General features: G+C 41.6%; 1 protein-coding gene across 1 annotated transcript in view; it reads right to left on the bottom strand.

Moving 5' to 3' along the window:
• Positions 1-22,808, bottom strand: part of LOC306790360 (T-cell immunomodulatory protein-like) — a gene marked incomplete at its 5' end in the record, with an annotated part of 72,827 nt that extends 50,019 nt beyond the window's left edge. The window contains 3 exons of the mRNA XM_079286559.1: positions 18,123-18,246; positions 21,240-21,390; positions 22,710-22,808. Coding sequence (XP_079142685.1) covers positions 18,123-18,246; positions 21,240-21,390; positions 22,710-22,808 — 374 coding nt within the window. The remainder of the gene's footprint in view (positions 1-18,122; positions 18,247-21,239; positions 21,391-22,709) is intronic.
• Positions 22,809-25,497: the final 2,689 nt, after the last annotated feature.

Raw genomic sequence — 25,497 nt, 5'->3', positions numbered from 1 at the left:
ATTTCACGTGAGTGAAAAACATTGAGTTGATTGAAAATGATTTAGTTGCACTGCACTAATTGGTTAATACTCTGTTGATGCCACTTCTAGCTCTCCTCTCTTTTGTATAATTAGCAAAGAACATAAAAAAACATCCAGTTAGCCGTCGCTAACCCGCAGATCGTACCAGTTGTTGCCTAATACACGTTCATTCTGCGAGTAGCTTGATGACAGGCAAAAAGAAAACTTGCCATTTGTCAGGTTTTGGTGCTCTCTGCAAGCTGGCGTTTATGCTCAGCCACAGTTTATTTGGGAGGGAAGAAAGTCCACTCTGTAACAGCACTCCTGTGTTTTTGCTACAAGACCAAAGGTGTTTAGGAGTCACATTCTCCCGGTGAAACTTCTTCATTCACCGTGGAGGCATGCGATATAAACTGAATAAAGTTTTCTTCAAGAACTCAAGGAGACGCGGGTGAGTGATTGATAGAAGTGGTATTCCTTTAAGATGTGACACAATTAGCAGATCTTTTATGCTGCTAGGTATGTATTTTTATACTATTTAAATACCATGTGTACTGAGCATCTTTGGCATTCAAAATTATTTTGCGTTTGACTTTTCAGATTTTATCTTGAGTGTGCACTGGGCAGCTGTGTCATCTAAGTAAATATAATTGTTGGATTGGACCTGCTATCATTGGATACCCAATTGCCCGATTTGGGCCAAAAATAACTTTATATTTAGCTACAAAAAGAAATACATAAAACAAACATTGCTAAAAACAAACTAACTATATATATATATATATATATATATATGTATACAAATATATATATATAGAATACAGATAATTAAGCTTAAGTTTTTTATCGTAACAAAATGTTCTTATTTTGGTGTCAAATTCTCCTGTGATTAAGCAACAGTGAGCAATGTCAGTTCACTTTTTATTATTATTATTATATTGTGACATGGATGTCAGCTTGAAAAAAATCGGGGATAAAAAAATACTATGAAAAACAGCACATTTGAATAAAATGGAGCTTTTAGAGGAAGAGAAATGTGCACTTTCAGCCCGTGTCTGCACTGATGTCAGCGTGTGTGTGTGTGTGTGTGTGTGTGTCTGAGGGTGTGTGCCTGGGGGCTTTCGATTATTGTGTGAACCTCGTGTCAGCGTCGAAGACTGAGTTGGTGTGTGTGCCTGCGGGGACTCCTCCACCGTTCCTACCTCTACCGGCCTCCCTTCTAATTGGCCTCCAGAGGGGCAGTCGGCTGGCAGGAGGCTGACCGCTGATCACACCGATGACCCCTCTCTCTCTCTCTCCACCTCAGACACTCCCAGAGTTCCCTGCTACCTGTCCACCTTCACCTATCCGCGCACTCATCCCTCCATCTCCCTACTCATCTGCCTCAAGCTGAGAGGCTGCACCAACATGGCCACCACCTTCTTGATGTGCCTTCTTTCCTTTTCTTTCTTATTTCCTCTTATCCACTCATCTACCATCCCCCTCCACTTCCATCCTATTTCTTTCCCTTTGTTCCCTACCAATCAGGACACCGGGGACTCTCCTAAAGCTCCTTCCAGCAGTGTGTTATTTCTGTGGTGTGTGATGTGGGTGCATTCGATAATGTTCTTTTGAGTTTTAATGATGAAAGCAACACAGCGGCAGACTCGTCTCTTCTTTCCTTGACAAAATGACCTACCGTCCCTCTCCCAACTCTCTCCTCCATCCTCCTACACCACTTCACAAACCTTCCGGCTCTTGATGAAAAAGCCTTTCAGGTTGGTCCGCTTTAGATTTGAACTTTGTATTTAATCTAGTTCACCGATTGAATTAATAGATTTTTGTGTCAAAACAACACAATTGAACAGTTTTCACTTTTCTCTGGTTTACTTTATTCATGTCATTTGAAATAATGCTCTAATATTTTTGGGAGGAAAATAAAATAAAGTTTTAAAGTTGAACGTCTGTTGCGCAGGCTTTGAGCGAGGATGTCATGCTTCATGACAACCAGTTATGATGACTTGTCTTATCGTCCCTTTATAAGACTGTATACAGTCTGGTAATGGCTCTTTTCAGTAAATCACTGTAGTTCAATCTATAAAATGTGCTCAATACATACTTGTACGTCCTAGTGTCACCGCTCTGAACGAGGCACCTGCCATCGCTCGCTCCCTCCCCCCTTCACCTCCCACTCCGTCGTGTTACAAAGTCAGCTGTCTTGTGATCCTGTCCTTACTTGTCTTTTTGTTCACAAGATTACAAAACAACAACCCAGAAAATGAGCTTGTTTCCCAATGACGTAAAACAAGAGAAAAGACAATCTCGATGTGTAAAACAATCAAATTTAAGTCTTGCATTCATTCCCCTTCCGTCACTTTTCTTAAGAGTTGCCACCAGCTGCAAATCCACATGTATTGCAATTCAGATTAAGGCTAGATTAGTGTCGTTAGCCTGCCAATAAACCCCGGCTGGGAAACAATACAATCTTGCATAATCTCTGAATGCTAGAGGAGCCGAGTTCGTGGGTGGAAGTGTGAGAGAGATCGATGCTTAAGTCTGGGTGTGAATTTGGGCAATGGGCTTGAAGTCCCCATCTGTCGCTGCTGTACAGCATCCCCAGAGGCCTGCACACTGGCTCTGCTAATGTCTCCACAGGAATATTGTTCCAAAATGACTGACTAAGCTTCCGATACAGTAACAGACAGCATGTGGACAACCATGGGAATAAAAGAAAGAAAAGAAAAGAAGACATGTTTTCAGTTCTGCTGGATTATGTTGGGTGATCCAGCTTTTCCCTGGATGGCGCTGCTTTTGAGGAATCAAAGCTGATTGCACATTTGATCACTGATGTCAACTGTACACACCGATACCAGACGGACTTTGACACATTTAGAATGACGAAATTGGTCCTCCACTATTGGACAGACTTTCCTGGTATTTTGTAGAGACATTCATGGTCTCCAGAGGATGAATTGTACTAATTTAAGCAATCCTTCAACTGTTTTTCTATCGCCACCTCTAGGTTAAATTGTTACATTTTCTCAAATGCTTTTGTTTTTTACTAAATGCCTGCAAAACAAAGCGTTGTTGTTCTTCCTCACAGCCTCACAGGGCAGGCAGTGTCGTCTTGTTGCACGTTCCTCCTCACAGATCACCAATCAATCAATCAAGCTCTTGTTCTGTGCCCTTTCCCGTTGACTTTGTGGGTGCTGCTTTGTTCTTTGTTTGTCACTGCTCAGGCTAACTGGCTGGTTAAATCCATTCCAAATAACATGAAAAAAATAATACCGGTTGGCCCGCTGTACTGTGATGAATTCAGAGACCTATCAGACACTGGGTGCTGAGAAAGGTTAATTGAAACCATCACAGAACCTGGATATCAATTGAATAACTGCTGTGTTATATCAAGCCATGACAGAGGACCAGAGATGTATTCATGTGGCCACAATGGAGATCATAACTTCAAAGAAAAAAAGATGCGCTTGCTGTTAAATGAAGCACACATACAAACACCTCCGCAGACGCTTGCTGTAATAGCATTGTAGCGTTGCACACTCACAATGTGGCATAATGACATTCTTTTAAAGTAATCATCAAATGGCAAACCCCCACTTTAATTATGCTATCAGTGAACAGCTCCCTAGAAAGCAACTTCATTTGATTTGTTTAGGAAGTCATGTGAGGCCAAACCAGCCGCCCACCAACGTTGGAGGAGAAAATATCGTGCTGGAGCTACTCCAGGTTCCCAACCCCGGTATTAGCAACAAAACCGGGAGACCAACGCAGCTACCCTGCTCCCAACACACAGAGAAGGATGGACTTTAAATGGCATTGCCTAGCAACAGCCTGCTAAGCTCTTGGCAGCTGCTCAGTCAGGCTGCATACTGATGGATGGAGACGCACACACACACACACAAGCATATACGATGAGAGCAACACAAAACTTAATGTGATGAAATCTCACCCAGGCATCGAAAAAGGTGAAGAGCAGTGAGCTTTACGTAACCAAGAAACATTAATTGATGCTCCGCTGCACCTGAGTGAGCACAGAATGAGGTGCTGTCTTGACTTTAACTTCATCTCCGAGCTCGTCACATTTTATCCGAACTGTAGACGTCACAAGTTCCCTGCTGTGACTTTCTCCGACCATATCTGCAGTCCATCACCAAGAGCCTAATGAGGATGCATTATGTACTTCATTTCCTGCTTGTTGATGCAAACCACCACCCGTCTAATTCGAAGTGTCTTACAATTGTTTGTGACGAGTTTTCTATTGTTGATTTCAATAACTAAGGACCCCTTTACACCTTGCATTGAAATATGTTTTGTCTGCAGGATGTATCTCGATATGATGAAACCGGATTACATTTAGACCTGGTGTTAACTTGTGTCTCCAGCGTCCACATGGAGATCCGATCACAACGCTGAATGGGCTGAGAGGAGGACTCCGGAGGCAGCATTACACACCGCAGTAGTGCTGAAAGCCTGACAGCCTGTAGTGCCATACAGAATCACGATCGTATCATCAAAGACCGCGTGTCCGCCATCGTTTACGATTTAGACCTTTTTCCCCATTTCCCGGTATATTCAAGAGATGATTAAGCCAACATTATTTGTCCACTGCAGTGACAGCTAGCGGCAACAAATGTGTTTGTGTGCAGCTAATTAATGATCTTGAGTTGGTCCCATAAAAAAAAAAGCAATATAAATTGCAATAACATTTCGGATGACAAAACATTTACAATTACATATTTTGCCCCAAAATGTTCAACTCAACGGTGGACAAGCGTGACCTGATAGTTTAAACCTTTCTCCTGCTCCAAAAGACGTTGAATGAGGACAGAGAGGTTGGTTGTGATTTTGCTGCGCAACAACCTTCAAGCAGAGGTTAACGACACTATTCTGTTCCTGGCAGACACTCACTGACCTATAGCCTGGAGAGTTCGACGCATGGATGTGTGTGCCATATCTTCCTCCAGCTATTCCTGTCTTGTGGACTCGCACACCTTTCCAAAGACACTTGTGAGATCTGACGGTGCGTTTGCGATGAACAAGAACAGTTCCGGACGCCGGTGACTGTAATCACCAGTAATACGTGGTGTAGTCAGGACATGGCGGTGTGCTGCCATGTAGCGGTGTGACATCAACAGAACAGAAATCACTTGAGTTCAGCCGTTTCCATCCGTGACCTCATTTTGTATTCCAGAAATAGCTCCCTCTCACCACTTACTGCTACATGCATGGCTACATGTTACATGCACAGACACACACGCCACACACACTCAGGCAGGCGGAGCAGCCAGGTGGAGTGTGACATTTAGACCATTCCTCCTGCGATAGGGGGCTCTTATGAAGCTGGGGTGGACCATTTCAACATCAAACACTCACAGCCAGCAGGGTGCTCTGTCTCCCTGAGGGCAGTCGATGAATGGAGAAAGAGAGTGTGTGTGTGTGTGTGTTTTCTAGCTCAGTACAGAGAGCGGCTGGGCTGCCGGCTGCTCTGACTGACAACCACAGTGCCTGTAAAAATAGTCCGGTAGTCGTAGCCACATTTGCGTTGCGCTCTTTGCTACGAGGAACCGACACTTTTCTCACCGTCATCCCAGCGGAGGGCTGTAGAAAGCTGCAGGAGCTTCGTGCTCCATCAACATCATGACATTACTAACTCAATTTAATAAGGATGGGGATACAGGAACTTCTACGAAGCACTTTTACACGATGCCGACTTCTTTTCGGAAAAAGAAAATTCGCCGCCAAGAGCACATTTTGTGCCGATGTGGAAATCAAGTGCTTTGTTCAGCTAATGACTAGTTGCATTAGCTGCATGCAGTGCCTCATCAGCGCTACAGTCCTGGAAGACATCGCACAAACCACATAATTCAGCTAAAGTGCCTCCACTCTCACTCTTAGCTACTAAAATTGCTACTAGCACTGCTGGGAACGCGAGATCATCACATTTGTTTCATTGTTCAAATCAAGGGCAGGCTGCTGCTCATCACGTCTGTGATTGGCTCGTAAACAGTGCATGTCACATTCCCTCATGCAAAAAAGGTCTGACTTTATTTACTGTCATGGGCTGATTTTGGTGCAGAGTTCAGAAGAAGTTTGACAATGTTTCCGAGTAGATGTAAGGTGCAATAGGCACTGCATTTGCAGAACTACGCTTCATTTTCATCCAAAATGCCTAGTAGTGGTTATCAACAAGTGACATTTCACCATTTGTGTCTTGTTATTCACCTACTAATGCATTGTGTATCTGACTGAACATATCAAATTCTTGACAGGGTGTTTTTTCAGCATTTATACACCTTGGTTCAAGGCTAAAATGACAGGAAACGTTGAGAAAAGAACCGTGCATAACATGGTATGAAGCATATTTGGAAGACCAACACTAGTGCGGTTATAAGCCTGCGCTACACGAATCGCATTGCTTTAGCAAATACTCAAATAATCAGACCGTTCTCCTGTGCTGACACAACACAACCGTAGTATGGACGCAGCAGGTCTTTGAACTATTTAAATGTTACTCACTCGCTACAGTATTTATATTTTGGACTCATTGAACAGCATGTTATCAGTATACATCGCTAACACGCCTCCATGTGTTGACAGCTAAGTTGCTCCCATCGTCGAATCATTTAGACTCTGAGCAGTGTCAGTGTCCCGTCCCAATTAACAAAACATGTACTTAGTCTCAGCGTCGAAGAGAAGACAGCGCGTAGCCTCACGAAGGGGATAATCGCAACTTCTGAAAAAAGAAAAGTCGCACCGCTCTGAACCGCAGCAGAGGTGGAAGCAGCTGCACGCTCAAAAAGTGGGAAGAAAGGAAGAAAGGAAGCAATTACGAGAGAAAGAAACGGGCTACGGAGCCCCATTATACTAATATCTGGGGATTTTGCTGACTTTTTAGGGGATTTTGAAGTCAATAATTTTTCCTCAGTGCTGACTGAGTTTGAATAAGTAGACACCGATGCAGTCGGACGACTGATCCCCCACCCAAACAAGGTGACGAGGAGAGGATTCATCCATTGAGGAAGTTCTCCTCTCTGTCTCCCTGCACTTCAAGCTGCATCCTCCACAGACATTAACAGTATTTCACACACACACACACACACTCACTCACTCACACACAATCCCTCAGAGCCCTAAAACCTAAACATTATTGAATTATTTTTTCAAAGCAAATTGTTGAGCAAAGAAGGGGCCATTGTCTTTATGCTGAATGGCGTCGGTCTGCGTGTTCCAATGGAGGAAGCATTTCTGGTGGCAACACGGGCTTTGTTGTCCACAATGAGGGAGCGAGAGAGGAAACGTGCACATGCCGCTTTCTCTCCTGTGTTGAAAGAGTCAAGTCAACGTCTGTCACAATTGAACAGCAAAAGCGTCCTTGATGATTCTGCACAGATCGTGCGTGGAGAAATCCACAAGAGATGGACAAACTGTAGCCTCATGCACAAAAATCACTTTTGCTCAAACCAGAAACTCCACAGTATTTTCTGTGTGTGTGTGCGCGACAGGTCGCATTTAGCTGTAAAAGAGATCTGATCATTATTTTTTCTCTGGTCGCAGCTAAAAGAGCAAGAGGCAGGCAGCGCTGCTAACTGCTGCCCATGCCACACTCTTCACTTTAATATAAACAGCACAAACACTCCACACACCTCATTATCAGAGGAGACTTTAGCACTTCTAGACAACGGCAACAAAACAACACAGCACAGCGCGGAGAGTTGACTGGCGTAAACATTTCCACACCACTACGCATTGAATATTGACACAAGCAAAGAAAAAAGGTTGAGGATAGCTGTGCACACCTCACTACCTCCGTCCACACACACGCACAACAAAAAAAGAAGGATTTTCTGGAGAACATATTGTTTTAGTGTCACTGTTAAGTGATGGCAGTGAGGCAATGACCTCAACAAACTCAGTTTCTTCTAATCTATGAAGGCACTGAGACTGTATCATTTAGAAGTGATTATCATAGTATTTGAGCAGGTGTGAGAATGCACATCTGTTTGATATATGCGAGGCAAAGTGTCCTAAACTCACCTCAATCTCAGGTTCCTGAAGCCAGTCAGAGGCAGACATCAGGAGACTCTGTCAAACATGTTTAATATTTCGGCCACAATCCTGGTACAAACAGACCAAACATGTACATCTACGTTTGAATTTGATTTTTGAAAAGGATCTCTATAAATTTTTTATTTTTATTTACTGAACATTGGGGAAAACAATTACATATTTATTGATGGACTTTCACCCAGGAGTCCGCTATTCATATATCGAGTGAAACTAAAAGTCAACGTTGAAATTTTGTGGCGTCGGTCTTTACTCCCTGCACCAACACCTCAGACATTCTCCGTCACTTGCCACTTTCAAAACTGCACTTAAAACTCACCTATTCAAATCTGCTTTTAACCTCCAAAGTCAGTCATGTATGTTTTCTTTCTTTCTTTTCGTGTTTATTTTTCTTTCTTACTGTTATGTCATAGATTTTGTTCTTATTATAAATACTTTATTGTTTCTGTTTTTACCATGTAAAGTATATTTGAGTGCCTTTTAAAGCGCTATATCAATAAAATGCATTATTATTATTATTATTTAGTCATGTGAACAGTTCTCGCTGAGATACTCCAGCAGTATAATGTAATGAAGCCAAATCAGTTTGGCTTGTAGAATCAAATGTTTTCTGATCTCGGCAGCCCACAACAACCTGGACAGGTTGTCTTATTTCACAGTTAATGAATTGTCAGGCGCTCCAGATACCGAAATGCATGTGCACGAGCCAGTGATTCCATAGCCACATGAATATCCACAGCAAACAGAGGGGAAATTGAAGAATATTCCCCATCTTGGTAATCAAGATGATTTTTTTTTTCTGGCAATATAGAAAATAAAACCTTCAACATAGTGATTTATACATTACTGATATCCTTTAATTATTCATCCCTTATGAGACAACAAGGCAGTCCTAGAAAGAAGTACGACAAGCATTAAATGAATGAATATTAAATGAATGAATTATTCATTCCTCAATGACACTTCTAAGTGACAAAAATCGATTGCAGCTGCAGCCTGATGGAGAAAAAGCAGTTCTCCTTTATATTCTAGCTGCTTGATTTATAGCCATAAAGGAAACAACATGTACTAATCTTAAGATTCTCTAATGAATCGGTTCCATCTGCAGCGATATGACCGTGATGCCTCTGAAGAAGGGCAGGAGCAGGTCATTGCCATGCTGTGTCGATGCTCACTGACTCGCACACTTTGAAAATTGTCAGTTTGAAGGTTTCATATGGTGGGAGTGACAGACGAGTGAAATATTTCGTGGAAGCAGGTTGCCTCTTGTTGTTGTATCCCTGAGGCAAAAGCAACAAATTCACCTTTTACAGGAAGCGAACATCATTCTTGCTAAAAGATATATGTAACATTTCCCCATTAAAATGTCTAAAAATGACTTGACCGATGCTATAAATTGTGTTGAGTTGGTTCTAACAATGTTCAAAACCCAGAGAAATCTGTAATTTCACAGAAGGAAATGGTGCGTGTCCCCTTTACCTCCTTTAGTTGCTCTACCTTTTGGGGAAACACTGGAAACACCAGATTATACGTCAGAGAGTGAGAAAGGAAGTCGGCGAGCCTTTCTATTTTGCATTGCCTGTATGTCTCCCTCCTCATGCTAACAGACAATTATTCACTGCATTTTGCTGAGTGTCGTTAAAGCTGTCCCCATGAAAGCGCAAATGTACGGGTGGACCGAACAACCCAGAAAGAGAGAGGTAAAACAAGCGTAAATAGTGGTGCGGCATTTCTAAGATGGAGAGAGCTTCGCTACAAACTAGGACTAGAGACCCAAGTAAGCAAGCTAACGTTATATTAGCTAACGCTATATTAGCTAACGTTACTTAACGTTATATTAGCTAACGTTACTTAACGTTATATTAGCTAACGTTACTTAACGTTACTTAGCCAACATTACATTGGCTAACGTTACATTGGCTAACGTTACATTGCTAACGTTACATTGGCTTTTTCAAAGCCAGTGATTCGTCGTTGCGCATGTGCCCGAGTGGGAAACCATGCATCAACGGCCCATTGTAATCTGTTGGTGTCATCTGGCCAGTGGCCATCTGCTCAAGTTAGAAGTCACTGTGGATGATGACAACGTTGAAAAAGCCTCAGATCTGTGGTCGTGCTAATCTGGCTGAAAGGGAGGCAGCCTGTAAGGTTGTTTTTCGATCGCTTGAGAAACACATTCCGTTGTGTACATTAGAAGCGCACACATGTAATTATAGCTAAGTTGCTACAGGCTGATAACACATTGACCTATGCGCCGTTTAATCAGTGGATGGATGTGATAAAGTGAAAAACATGATTACTGCTGAGCATAATGCCGTTCTATAAGGCCTGGTGGCTAACACATACAGTCCTATACCTCAAACACAAGCAGAGTGTGTGAAGAGCAGTCAACGTTGTTCCCATAAAGCACTGATATTTACTGGTGTATCTACAAGACACTGAAACAGCAGGTGATACATTCTACATTCTATAATTACAGCTGTGTCATTTGTCATCTGAAGCTTCTGCACTTTTCAAAGCATCGTGTTAATTTGCTTGCTGTAGAGGTAAGTAGGGAAAAAAAGGAAAGAGTAATAGGTATGATGGGAGAAATCCAGCTTCACTTTGCATGCGGTTGTACTTTGTTTGTCTAAGGGACACTGTGCTCTGCAGCAATATATATTTAAAAAAAGAAATTGTAATGTTAAATTTGATTTACTGTAGCTTTATGGCTTTCTTGGGTACGTCTAAGTGCATATATAGGGCTTGAAACGCACCTGTAAAGCATGATTTTACTGCTGGACAATTATATTTTGAATTAAATGATGAGGGGAAATATTCTAATTGTCTATGGGATTCATGACAAAGAACACAATACTGATATTTAGCAAAATATTAAAATTGCTGCATGAATAAAACCTTCCAGAATGAAGTTTTCAGGAGCGTTTTCCAGCTTCCTTGATTTCAAACTTAACATATATAACACCTATATGCATATATTGTACATACAACATGAACAACACCTCAACCTAGAACATGCCATGAGAAACAGTTCTACTTAGCCGACGCCTAGTAGAGGGAAAATAAAAATAAAAAAGCAGATGAATAGTCAGACAGCTCTGCCGTCTGAGTCTTGCCTGGAGAGTTAAGAATCGGGAACATAAGCGGTGTATGCTATGCAGAGCCGCGCTGTGTCATCTGCACCTGAAAGAACTGCACTTAATCATCAGGTTTTCCTGCAGAAACTCTCTCACACTGATGTAAGATAACAAAAAGAATCCTCTTTTTTTCTGTTTTGTTTCTTTTTCAGAGACTGTATCTCGGTCTCTCTTTCATTGTGTCTCCTCAACACCCCAAAAAGCTTGCTTTGCTACACTGAAACACCTATAGGATCTCATTTCAGCAGTGAGCGAGAGCCCTGTAGTCTTTGTTGTGATCTGTGTGTGTGTGTGACAGAGCGAGAGAGTCTGGAGGCACAGTCTGTCCTTCGAACCGGATATAACGTGGACCCCCGAGGAGTGCAATTTCAGGAGCTACCGATGGAAATTACAACACCACACTGACATGAAAACATGAACGCACACGGACGCGTACAGGCACCCTGAAGCCGTCTGGCAGCTCCTAATGGCTACGTTTCCACACAGCCTGCGAATGGATTATCTCGTGCTTCACCATGTTTACAAGGACGGGGTAATAGCTTTGTAGTTTGAAGTCGATGAGATAATCCATAACTTGGAAATGTACGAAAAATGTATGCATTACTTCTGCCTACTGATTGCATCCAACACAGCTCCACTTAAACAGGAAGCGATGTGATGGATGCTTCTGGCCACATCGACAGCATGTATTCGATAAACAGAGAAGCTGAGTCGTTAGTATGAGCACGAGAACAAAGTATGTGCCACTTAAATAAATTCAAACTGCAAATGTGTCAATAGGCATTTCAATTTAAGTACACACGCACTGAAAAAAAAAAAGAAGTAACATTTCCTTGAAAAAAGCTAGGTAACAATTTGCACGCAGAAATTGTGAGTAATTTTTACTCAGATATTCTCAAGTTAAGTTTACTGACTAGTAAGAATTGGTTTTTATCCAAAATATGCAAGTAACTTACTTGCAAATTTCTCCCTTAGACATAAAATGTACTTAGCCTTTTACAGTAATCTTTACTCAGGCTACCTTTGGATCTAATTACAAACCCCAGTAGAAATCAATTAGGTGTTTCATGTATATTTAACTAGCTTTTCTTTACTTTTTCTGTTGAGAAATATTAAGTAATATTTACACAATTTATCTTTTATCTACTACTTCTCTACACAACTATTCAAATATGACTGTTGCATTTTCTAAACTGCGCTACTGTTATTTTATAAAATTGTCTTAACATAAGGCTTCTACAAAACATGAAACATCTTCTTTGAAACTGCAGCAGCTTTACTTGTGAACTGTGAAAGAGGTCACTGCTGACCGACACACACCAATACCAACATATATAATGTGGTTGGCATTGCCAGACAAAACATTTCTAAATCAGTGCTGCCAATAACAAATGTAAGGACACAAACACTTAGTCATTTAACAAACACTTTTAATTTGAAACGATGGGTATTGCTTGACAACACTTAGATACACAGATGAAGCCCATGAGCAGAAGGCAAGCCTTTGCCACACTTTGACAGTCATCAAGAACCTCTTTTCCCTCGATGACGACGAACACATGGTCAGGAGTGAAGCCTTTCTGTGTTGCATTTCCATGGATGACAAGGCTCTTCATGACATGTTGAGCATAGTCCTCTTCAATGACATCTTTGAAATTCAAATTTACAAATGTTCATTTTTACGTCTTCGAGTCTGATGTGTTCTCAAAAAAGGACAATAGTGGGGGAAACTAACAAAAATATTGAATGTGTTCAAATGCATCATTATGTATCTATTCTCAGTGTATATGAGCCCAACATAATTTTATATAATATGAATATATGACATCTAAACTTTACCAGACTGGGTGAATCCAGCATGGGTCTTGATTCCTGCAACTCCGCCCTTTGTCCCAAGTATCTCCAGAGAGTTGGTCGTGCAATTGTCGAATTTCGACAAAAAGGTTCGCTCCAGATGAACTGTGGTTATTCTTCTTAACTCCTCATTGATCTGAAACAAAAGACAATAAAAAAACAACATGATCAAGATGAGGTACCTTGCTAAAACAATTAATGCAGTAGTCCCGCCACTATAATGTACGATTGAGCAGCAACACAAACTACGGCCTTCAAAATGAATCAGGGTGTTTTTCTAAGAATTCAAATGTATATGTCAAGTTAAACTATAATACCACTAAGTTGATTTTACCTTGCGTCAACTTGCTGATGTCAACTTGCTGAGTGTCAACGCTGTTTAATATCCTGTGAAATATATAGAGAATTATGTTAAAACATAAACACACAACATTAAATCTGAATTTGACTTAAGTCTTCATATCGATAGCATGTTTTATCCCCACACAAAAAAACAGCACATAAACAAGTCACCATAACGTTAATACTGAGATACACAGCAGGCCTGGTCATGTTGATATGTGACACTAACTCAACACAGTACTGGAACCTTGTTTCATGACCACAGCCTTCATCATCAAGGACACCGTATTGGATAGAGACATAAGAGACAAGTTTAAAACTGATGACAGAAATATAAGTTACTGTAAAAATATGTCAGAATATGATAGTGACAAAAATATTGTTACGTTTAGCACACGACTGTGGAAGTTTGAGTCTGTTCCACAACGAGGAGGCCAGAGCACGTGACACGCTGCGATAATAAATCTACCAAAACTGGTTTACAATTAAAAGGATTTTAATCCCAACGATGCAGTATGATTACAGTGAAGTACACTACTTCTATTAAATATTACAATATTAACCCACTTTGGAAAAAACTCTCCTCTGGTCCCATGAGACACAGCCCTCCCTGGGAACCACATGCTAAAAGAGGCAGAGAAAAACACTTCCTATTCCCGCCCTCATATCCGTCCGAAACTCCTCCCCTTCCGTATATCCCAATTCCTATTGGCTAACTTCCAGGAGAGTATTCTCCTGTCTGACTGTCAGTTATTGTTTAATCCCTCTATGATAAACATTCCATATAATAGATAAGACTTTGCAACTTTGGCAAAAGCTTCATGTCTTTAGTTCTACTGTTAGCTACTAATCCTAAAACACTTTATGCTTATCTTAATTATGCATTTCCAAAACACTTATGATTGTGACCAATTATGAATTCTTAAATATGAATCATTAAACACTTTTATTGTAACTTCTAAACACAGTTCTGCGCTCAAATTTCCTACACGACCAAAGTGTGCTCGTTACTGCTCAGCTATGACTCCCTGTCTTGTCACATTTCCCTCATTCGACCTCGGCTGCAGTTGAGGATGAGAGAGAGCGCGCTGTGTGCGTGACTCAGCACAGCACCTGTGTGGCAGAAGTGGGCTTCACTTCACCGAAGTAATTCAGCCCCCCTCCCCCCACGTCGACGGAGCGCAGCAGGTCGAGCACCATGTCGAGCACCATGTCCCCAGGCCAACAACTTTTCAAGAGAGAACCCTGTAAAGTCGCGACCAAAAACAGCCACAAAATGTAGCGCCGTGAGCAATGTCTGTAATGCTGGCCCAAGTTAGCTAGCATGATAGCCTAACTAGCTAGCACGCTAAACTGACCAGTTCGCTTCTCTTCCATATTCACAACTCAAACACGGACTTGACCGAAGGCTCAACAGCAACGTAGAGCATTAATTAAACATATAACCTACCCCAATGGCTCCCATCCATGAAGTTCCTCTCCTCAGGTGAAACTCAGCCTTCCTTCTTCAGGTTCTGCTGTTCCGTCGTCTCATTGAAGAAAGGAGCGCGAAATTTCCTCTGACGTCACCCCGAGTACGCGCTATATGTTGCCAGGTTTTACTCGTATTACCAAAGTACATTTTACTTTGTTGTGTCAGGTAGTGCATTCAATCCAGTAGTTTAGTAGATATTACTTGGTGTGAATGATTTCAATTTACTTATAAAAATGAGGATACATAATTACAAACAAATACCAAGTAACACATTAAATAAAAGGTGATATTTTAAAGTAAAAGCACTGAAATGATAATTTCTTGTAAAATTTACAAAAAATAATCGAGGTAATAATTACAGGGCCAAAAACTCTTTCTTTTCAGTGCACGCTAAAAACTCTTGACACAAGCATTATTCCTCCAACACGGAGAGCACTGCAACGAGCGGTGTGCAGTCGACTCTTTTCCTTCAGGATCGCTGGGTTCCTGCTGGACAAATGATCAAATTATGATCCTCTGAACAAGACAAGTGGACGAGGCGAGACGGAGAGTCGCTGACAGGTGGTGAGGGCGAGGCGTTCAATTTACAAGTCTGTCTATTTCTAGTTGTTGACCTGTGGCTGTAAGAACGAAATCACAGCGCTGAAGAGTTTGAAGGGTGTCTGGGTCACCCTTAGGGACCGGCTGAGCATCTGATCATGATATCTCCTGAAGGCCGAACATGCTGAGGAGGTTTTGTATCCCATTTGGCCTTTGAAGGATTTGGCAGCCCCCATGAAGGGCTGGAGGCTCGTGACTGCGAAGAAGGACTCTTGCTGCCTCCTCCCCCAGACCCGAGTGGCAGAAACTGGATGGATGGTTGACCCAAGTACATTGTCGGTAAGTTGCTCGGTCTAATAAATAGTAAAATAAGTTGGACATTCAGCGGAAAAAGAGTGAAGGAGATAAATATTTCCTTCTGAGGTAATATCACTGGTTTTGTTAAAGCCACGCCTCACAAACTTGATGTCGCAAAATGACCTCATGCATCCGTAACTGACTATTTATTCCTTCTCATCGTTCTACCGATTCCGCCCGATTACTCTCATATCTCACCCTCCCTTCCCATTTTGAACGTTTGAAATCAGCATTCATTTCGCCGGGAGGAGGAGTGACACCGACTGGCAGGACTTTTGTCTGAAAAGCCGCTGTGAATAACCGCTTGGAAGGAAGAAGGAGTAGAGAGACGGAAAGCAAAGAGAGAGAGAGAGAGAAACAGGGGAGAGGGCTGGAGCGTTAAAATAGATCAGATGTGGGCTGTGCACACATTTGGTTCGCAGAGGGCATTTGCTTAGAGCTGCAGAATCTAGAAAGCAGGCGAGTAGACAGGACGCATTTGATAAATAGTCTAAACGAAAAAAAAAACAAGCACGCCCCATTGCTCAAAGATGACTCCTGGAAGCCGTGAGACATCTATGTTTAAAAGCACGCCTAGTGCTGGATGCTATGTGTTGCAATATGTTCACTTGTTAAAGGCTTAGACCAAAAGGAAAATCACTGAATATATTTAGCGATTGTGAAAGAACTCAGATATAGATATTCAACACACTTCTCGAACCTTTTAACCTATAACCTTCCTCCTGATGATGATGACGGTTTTAAAAAGGGTCAGAGTGTATCGGGGAGCACTTCCGCAATCACGTCCACGGACCAGTGTGGGATTACAATGCTCCGGTTTAAAATGAGAAAAGAAAACGTAAGGAGAAGCTATAGCTTGTGTGATTACAGCTGCTGAGACAGAAGTAATTTCTAGATGAGGGCGACTACAAAGAGTTACGCCCGACAGGACTTACTGCTGATTACAAAGAGAAAGTAGGGTTCACATCTACATGTGTGTGTGTGTGTGTGACTCTTTTGAAGCTATTACCCAACATCTTACTATTCCCAACACCAGCATTCAAAAACACACACACACATACACACACACACACACACACACCACCGAAACAATCAGTATGCATAGACAATCACAGCCATGACCCCTTCAGCTGTCTTATCTTCATCTCTGAGTCCAGATAAACCACACATAGGTCCGTCCACACACACACTAGTGTCCGTGGTGATTTTTAGAAGGACTGGCTTATCAGCTGCCTTGTCTGAGAGCTGAAGAACACGCTCACCTTAGCTGTTTTCTCTCCCACTGGATGGTAATCACGTCTTTATTTTGCACAATGTCACAGATTGCCATTTGCGCCGTGCAAAACATTTCAAAGCTTCGTATCCTGCAGTCAACGACTGTTTTTCACTGTGTCATGAATGTCAAAGAGTCAGCAATCACCTTAATTTATGCCTGATTTACACTTCAGCTAATAACTTATGGTTTATTAATGAGAAGATTTTAATTAATCAACTTTTGAAAACTTCTGTGCTTTGAATATATTGCTATGCAGAGAGAAAGAGAGCTGCTTCTCAAAGGTTGTAATCTTAACTGCAGAAACCATTTTGAAAAACACTTAAATTAAACATGTTTTCTTTTACCTATGTGCATCAGCATTAAAATGGATATTCATAATGAGTTGCATTTATTGAAATCATTACATTTCATCATCCCTGCCTCACGTTGTTTGATCATTCATATCAACAGGGTGACATGTTTCCTCCCCCCCAGCATGAGAACAAGTACAGTCCTTTAATGAGTAAATCCATCCTCGTGTGGTGTCTCACAAAAAAGAAGACAAATCTAGTTTTGAAGCTAAACGGATTTACATAAGCCATTTAAGTACGCATCTTGAGTTATTAGGTTCCAATCAATCTAGAATACTATAGTGAGTATAATCTCATCAAAATGTGGACTGTAACACGACACATCCGAACGTGGGCGACAAATGAAGCAAGCGTTTGTGGGCAATGAGGCGATATGGATTTGCATGAAATCCGTGATTCATTCACGAGTAATAACAAAGCAACCGCCGTCTATACGTGACTGTGTGCTCCATGTGCAGTCCCTGGACCCACGATGAAGCGAGGCACAGCACTGAAACGGTTAGTTGGAGTGGGGTTCAGGGACCTACTTGACAGGATTCCAAGGGCTCCCCTGCCAAGCAAGGATTAGCTTCATTTCAGAAATACCTCATTCATTTACTCGACGTTAACCTTAAGGTCCCAGAGGAAGCGAAGCCCACGCCACCTTGTGTGTGTGTGTACCATCCGAAAGGATTGATGATGGCGCAACCTTTCCCACGCAAGTGTTTTTTTCACCGAACAAAGATCTGTCCTACCTGCCGCTGGTGTTGCGGAGGATCACCAGGGCGTCAGGGAAGCCGTCCAGGTTGTAGTCCCCGAAGTGCAGGGCCAGGGGTTGGCTGGGTTTCTCTGGCACAAAGCTCCAAATCGTTTCCTGTACTGGATTTTCATAATTCTGTTGTTGCTACTTCTTCAGAAAGTAGTATAAACATTTTGAAAGGGAATACTAATAATACTAATAATAAACGGTATTTGTATAGCACCTTTCGTACAAGAAATGCAGCTCAATGCGTCACAATGACAGAGTGAACATACAAACAGGTAAAATAAGATGGAATAGAATACATAGAATGCATAACATGGAGAATATAACCCACTGAATGATAATAAGAATAAAGTCAGTACCCAGACAGTGTTTTCAGAATGCACATAAACATCAAAGAACACTGCAGCAAGCACCATCGAGTCTCAACTCTCTTCTTCTCTGTTCGTATCTTTTGTTCCATCGTTGGTTTGAATTTTCAGGACGAGTCAAGTATTTTGCCTGGAGTTCACTCTCTACCAGTGGCGAAAAGAAGGTGAATTCTTCCATTAGTATGAAGAAAAATTCCCAAGCAAACAAAATCTATTTGACGTGAAGGCCACTAAACTGTTTTCTCTTCACTTGACCATCATTTTTGGCGACAGCGTTGTTTCCACACCGGCATAGTGATGCATGTTTTGGCAGCGCTTTTCCATCAGGCGTCTCTTGGCAGACACAAATATTACAAAACACAAAAGATAAGTGCAACGCACAAAGACGAAATAACCCCACATTCAATATAAATCGGTCTTAACAATAGACTTAGATATGTCTGGCACTTCATGTCTGGGGGTTGAAAGAAAGTGGAGGAAGTAAACTTTAAAGTCGGGGGCGACTAAAACCTACAACATGTTATCCAGGTTTCACCACCCCCGCTTCTTCCATACGGACTGACAACTTGTACTGTGCTTGCATCATGAGCTCAGATCACAATAGCTCAAGGCATGACGTGGGTTTTCGAATGTAACGGTAATCCCACAACATGTAAATTTGACTTAAGCTACGACGAGCTAAAAACAGGAACAATTTTTATGCTACTAACAAATGCTTGCCTCAGTGGATGAGAGCAATGAATCAATATGATTGAAGTTCAATCCTAGAATGGCCACCTAACAGCAATCTCCATCCTCGTAGTGCCTTGAGAGTAAACTCGGACTCCAGCAACACTTTGAGAAAAGCATTGAGTCGAGAGGTAAAAAAGCAAATCACATTATTTGCTAGAATGGACTTGTGTACGCTCAATTTAGCAAGTCCTCGGTGTGGGTCCCAAAACGAAGCAGAGTAGAAAGAGCAACGCGTGACTGAACCAATCTGAACCGAGCAGAAGGAACCAGTCTGAAAGGGATTCATTCATAACAATAACAAAACTCAACCTCACTATAAATTGTCATTTGGCCTAATAATAAACCACAGAGAATCAGCTGCTTTGTGTGCTCACGGCCTGCAGTGTCGCCTTTAGTGCCATTCTCTTTACAGCAGTGAGCGAGAGCCCTGTAGTCTTTGTTGTGATCTGTGTGTGTGTGTGACAGAGCGAGAGAGTCTGGAGGCACAGTCTGTCCTTCGAACCGGATATAACGTGGACCCCCGAGGAGTGCAATTTCAGGAGCTACCGATGGAAATTACAACACCACACTGACATGAAAACATGAACGCACACGGACGCGTACAGGCACCCTGAAGCCGTCTGGCAGCTCCTAATGGCTACGTTTCCACACAGCCTGCGAATGGATTATCTCGTGCTTCACCATGTTTACAAGGACGGGGTAATAGCTTTGTAGTTTGAAGTCGATGAGATAATCCATAACTTGGAAATGTACGAAAAATGTATGCATTACTTCTGCCTACTGATTGCATCCAACACAGCTCCACTTAAACAGGAAGCGATGTGATGGATGCTTCTGGCCACATCGACAGCATGTATTCGATAAACAGAGAAGCTGAGTCGTTAGTATGAGCACGAGAACAAAGTATGTGCCACTTAAATAAATTCAAACTGCAAATGTGTCAATAGGCATTTCAATTTAAGTACACACGCACTGAAAAAAAAAAAGAAGTAACATTTCCTTGAAAAAAGCTAGGTAACAATTTGCACGCAGAAATTGTGAGTAATTTTTACTCAGATATTCTCAAGTTAAGTTTACTGACTAGTAAGAATTGGTTTTTATCCAAAATATGCAAGTAACTTACTTGCAAATTTCTCCCTTAGACATAAAATGTACTTAGCCTTTTACAGTAATCTTTACTCAGGCTACCTTTGGATCTAATTACAAACCCCAGTAGAAATCAATTAGGTGTTTCATGTATATTTAACTAGCTTTTCTTTACTTTTTCTGTTGAGAAATATTAAGTAATATTTACACAATTTATCTTTTATCTACTACTTCTCTACACAACTATTCAAATATGACTGTTGCATTTTCTAAACTGCGCTACTGTTATTTTATAAAATTGTCTTAACATAAGGCTTCTACAAAACATGAAACATCTTCTTTGAAACTGCAGCAGCTTTACTTGTGAACTGTGAAAGAGGTCACTGCTGACCGACACACACCAATACCAACATATATAATGTGGTTGGCATTGCCAGACAAAACATTTCTAAATCAGTGCTGCCAATAACAAATGTAAGGACACAAACACTTAGTCATTTAACAAACACTTTTAATTTGAAACGATGGGTATTGCTTGACAACACTTAGATACACAGATGAAGCCCATGAGCAGAAGGCAAGCCTTTGCCACACTTTGACAGTCATCAAGAACCTCTTTTCCCTCGATGACGACGAACACATGGTCAGGAGTGAAGCCTTTCTGTGTTGCATTTCCATGGATGACAAGGCTCTTCATGACATGTTGAGCATAGTCCTCTTCAATGACATCTTTGAAATTCAAATTTACAAATGTTCATTTTTACGTCTTCGAGTCTGATGTGTTCTCAAAAAAGGACAATAGTGGGGGAAACTAACAAAAATATTGAATGTGTTCAAATGCATCATTATGTATCTATTCTCAGTGTATATGAGCCCAACATAATTTTATATAATATGAATATATGACATCTAAACTTTACCAGACTGGGTGAATCCAGCATGGGTCTTGATTCCTGCAACTCCGCCCTTTGTCCCAAGTATCTCCAGAGAGTTGGTCGTGCAATTGTCGAATTTCGACAAAAAGGTTCGCTCCAGATGAACTGTGGTTATTCTTCTTAACTCCTCATTGATCTGAAACAAAAGACAATAAAAAAACAACATGATCAAGATGAGGTACCTTGCTAAAACAATTAATGCAGTAGTCCCGCCACTATAATGTACGATTGAGCAGCAACACAAACTACGGCCTTCAAAATGAATCAGGGTGTTTTTCTAAGAATTCAAATGTATATGTCAAGTTAAACTATAATACCACTAAGTTGATTTTACCTTGCGTCAACTTGCTGATGTCAACTTGCTGAGTGTCAACGCTGTTTAATATCCTGTGAAATATATAGAGAATTATGTTAAAACATAAACACACAACATTAAATCTGAATTTGACTTAAGTCTTCATATCGATAGCATGTTTTATCCCCACACAAAAAAACAGCACATAAACAAGTCACCATAACGTTAATACTGAGATACACAGCAGGCCTGGTCATGTTGATATGTGACACTAACTCAACACAGTACTGGAACCTTGTTTCATGACCACAGCCTTCATCATCAAGGACACCGTATTGGATAGAGACATAAGAGACAAGTTTAAAACTGATGACAGAAATATAAGTTACTGTAAAAATATGTCAGAATATGATAGTGACAAAAATATTGTTACGTTTAGCACACGACTGTGGAAGTTTGAGTCTGTTCCACAACGAGGAGGCCAGAGCACGTGACACGCTGCGATAATAAATCTACCAAAACTGGTTTACAATTAAAAGGATTTTAATCCCAACGATGCAGTATGATTACAGTGAAGTACACTACTTCTATTAAATATTACAATATTAACCCACTTTGGAAAAAACTCTCCTCTGGTCCCATGAGACACAGCCCTCCCTGGGAACCACATGCTAAAAGAGGCAGAGAAAAACACTTCCTATTCCCGCCCTCATATCCGTCCGAAACTCCTCCCCTTCCGTATATCCCAATTCCTATTGGCTAACTTCCAGGAGAGTATTCTCCTGTCTGACTGTCAGTTATTGTTTAATCCCTCTATGATAAACATTCCATATAATAGATAAGACTTTGCAACTTTGGCAAAAGCTTCATGTCTTTAGTTCTACTGTTAGCTACTAATCCTAAAACACTTTATGCTTATCTTAATTATGCATTTCCAAAACACTTATGATTGTGACCAATTATGAATTCTTAAATATGAATCATTAAACACTTTTATTGTAACTTCTAAACACAGTTCTGCGCTCAAATTTCCTACACGACCAAAGTGTGCTCGTTACTGCTCAGCTATGACTCCCTGTCTTGTCACATTTCCCTCATTCGACCTCGGCTGCAGTTGAGGATGAGAGAGAGCGCGCTGTGTGCGTGACTCAGCACAGCACCTGTGTGGCAGAAGTGGGCTTCACTTCACCGAAGTAATTCAGCCCCCCTCCCCCCACGTCGACGGAGCGCAGCAGGTCGAGCACCATGTCGAGCACCATGTCCCCAGGCCAACAACTTTTCAAGAGAGAACCCTGTAAAGTCGCGACCAAAAACAGCCACAAAATGTAGCGCCGTGAGCAATGTCTGTAATGCTGGCCCAAGTTAGCTAGCATGATAGCCTAACTAGCTAGCACGCTAAACTGACCAGTTCGCTTCTCTTCCATATTCACAACTCAAACACGGACTTGACCGAAGGCTCAACAGCAACGTAGAGCATTAATTAAACATATAACCTACCCCAATGGCTCCCATCCATGAAGTTCCTCTCCTCAGGTGAAACTCAGCCTTCCTTCTTCAGGTTCTGCTGTTCCGTCGTCTCATTGAAGAAAGGAGCGCGAAATTTCCTCTGACGTCACCCCGAGTACGCGCTATATGTTGCCAGGTTTTACTCGTATTACCAAAGTACATTTTACTTTGTTGTGTCAGGTAGTGCATTCAATCCAGTAGTTTAGTAGATATTACTTGGTGTGAATGATTTCAATTTACTTATAAAAATGAGGATACATAATTACAAACAAATACCAAGTAACACATTAAATAAAAGGTGATATTTTAAAGTAAAAGCACTGAAATGATAATTTCTTGTAAAATTTACAAAAAATAATCGAGGTAATAATTACAGGGCCAAAAACTCTTTCTTTTCAGTGCACGCTAAAAACTCTTGACACAAGCATTATTCCTCCAACACGGAGAGCACTGCAACGAGCGGTGTGCAGTCGACTCTTTTCCTTCAGGATCGCTGGGTTCCTGCTGGACAAATGATCAAATTATGATCCTCTGAACAAGACAAGTGGACGAGGCGAGACGGAGAGTCGCTGACAGGTGGTGAGGGCGAGGCGTTCAATTTACAAGTCTGTCTATTTCTAGTTGTTGACCTGTGGCTGTAAGAACGAAATCACAGCGCTGAAGAGTTTGAAGGGTGTCTGGGTCACCCTTAGGGACCGGCTGAGCATCTGATCATGATATCTCCTGAAGGCCGAACATGCTGAGGAGGTTTTGTATCCCATTTGGCCTTTGAAGGATTTGGCAGCCCCCATGAAGGGCTGGAGGCTCGTGACTGCGAAGAAGGACTCTTGCTGCCTCCTCCCCCAGACCCGAGTGGCAGAAACTGGATGGATGGTTGACCCAAGTACATTGTCGGTAAGTTGCTCGGTCTAATAAATAGTAAAATAAGTTGGACATTCAGCGGAAAAAGAGTGAAGGAGATAAATATTTCCTTCTGAGGTAATATCACTGGTTTTGTTAAAGCCACGCCTCACAAACTTGATGTCGCAAAATGACCTCATGCATCCGTAACTGACTATTTATTCCTTCTCATCGTTCTACCGATTCCGCCCGATTACTCTCATATCTCACCCTCCCTTCCCATTTTGAACGTTTGAAATCAGCATTCATTTCGCCGGGAGGAGGAGTGACACCGACTGGCAGGACTTTTGTCTGAAAAGCCGCTGTGAATAACCGCTTGGAAGGAAGAAGGAGTAGAGAGACGGAAAGCAAAGAGAGAGAGAGAGAGAAACAGGGGAGAGGGCTGGAGCGTTAAAATAGATCAGATGTGGGCTGTGCACACATTTGGTTCGCAGAGGGCATTTGCTTAGAGCTGCAGAATCTAGAAAGCAGGCGAGTAGACAGGACGCATTTGATAAATAGTCTAAACGAAAAAAAAAACAAGCACGCCCCATTGCTCAAAGATGACTCCTGGAAGCCGTGAGACATCTATGTTTAAAAGCACGCCTAGTGCTGGATGCTATGTGTTGCAATATGTTCACTTGTTAAAGGCTTAGACCAAAAGGAAAATCACTGAATATATTTTGCGATTGTGAAAGAACTCAGATATAGATATTCAACACACTTCTCGAACCTTTTAACCTATAACCTTCCTCCTGATGATGATGACGGTTTTAAAAAGGGTCAGAGTGTATCGGGGAGCACTTCCGCAATCACGTCCACGGACCAGTGTGGGATTACAATGCTCCGGTTTAAAATGAGAAAAGAAAACGTAAGGAGAAGCTATAGCTTGTGTGATTACAGCTGCTGAGACAGAAGTAATTTCTAGATGAGGGCGACTACAAAGAGTTACGCCCGACAGGACTTACTGCTGATTACAAAGAGAAAGTAGGGTTCACATCTACATGTGTGTGTGTGTGTGTGACTCTTTTGAAGCTATTACCCAACATCTTACTATTCCCAACACCAGCATTCAAAAACACACACACACATACACACACACACACACACACACCACCGAAACAATCAGTATGCATAGACAATCACAGCCATGACCCCTTCAGCTGTCTTATCTTCATCTCTGAGTCCAGATAAACCACACATAGGTCCGTCCACACACACACTAGTGTCCGTGGTGATTTTTAGAAGGACTGGCTTATCAGCTGCCTTGTCTGAGAGCTGAAGAACACGCTCACCTTAGCTGTTTTCTCTCCCACTGGATGGTAATCACGTCTTTATTTTGCACAATGTCACAGATTGCCATTTGCGCCGTGCAAAACATTTCAAAGCTTCGTATCCTGCAGTCAACGACTGTTTTTCACTGTGTCATGAATGTCAAAGAGTCAGCAATCACCTTAATTTATGCCTGATTTACACTTCAGCTAATAACTTATGGTTTATTAATGAGAAGATTTTAATTAATCAACTTTTGAAAACTTCTGTGCTTTGAATATATTGCTATGC

This window comes from Melanostigma gelatinosum, assembly GCF_949748355.1.
Source record: "Melanostigma gelatinosum genome assembly, chromosome: 2".
NCBI classification, from domain to species: domain Eukaryota; kingdom Metazoa; phylum Chordata; class Actinopteri; order Perciformes; family Zoarcidae; genus Melanostigma; species Melanostigma gelatinosum.
The sequence above is the reverse complement of the archived record's forward strand: the minus strand, read 5'-3'. Positions and strand labels throughout refer to the sequence as shown.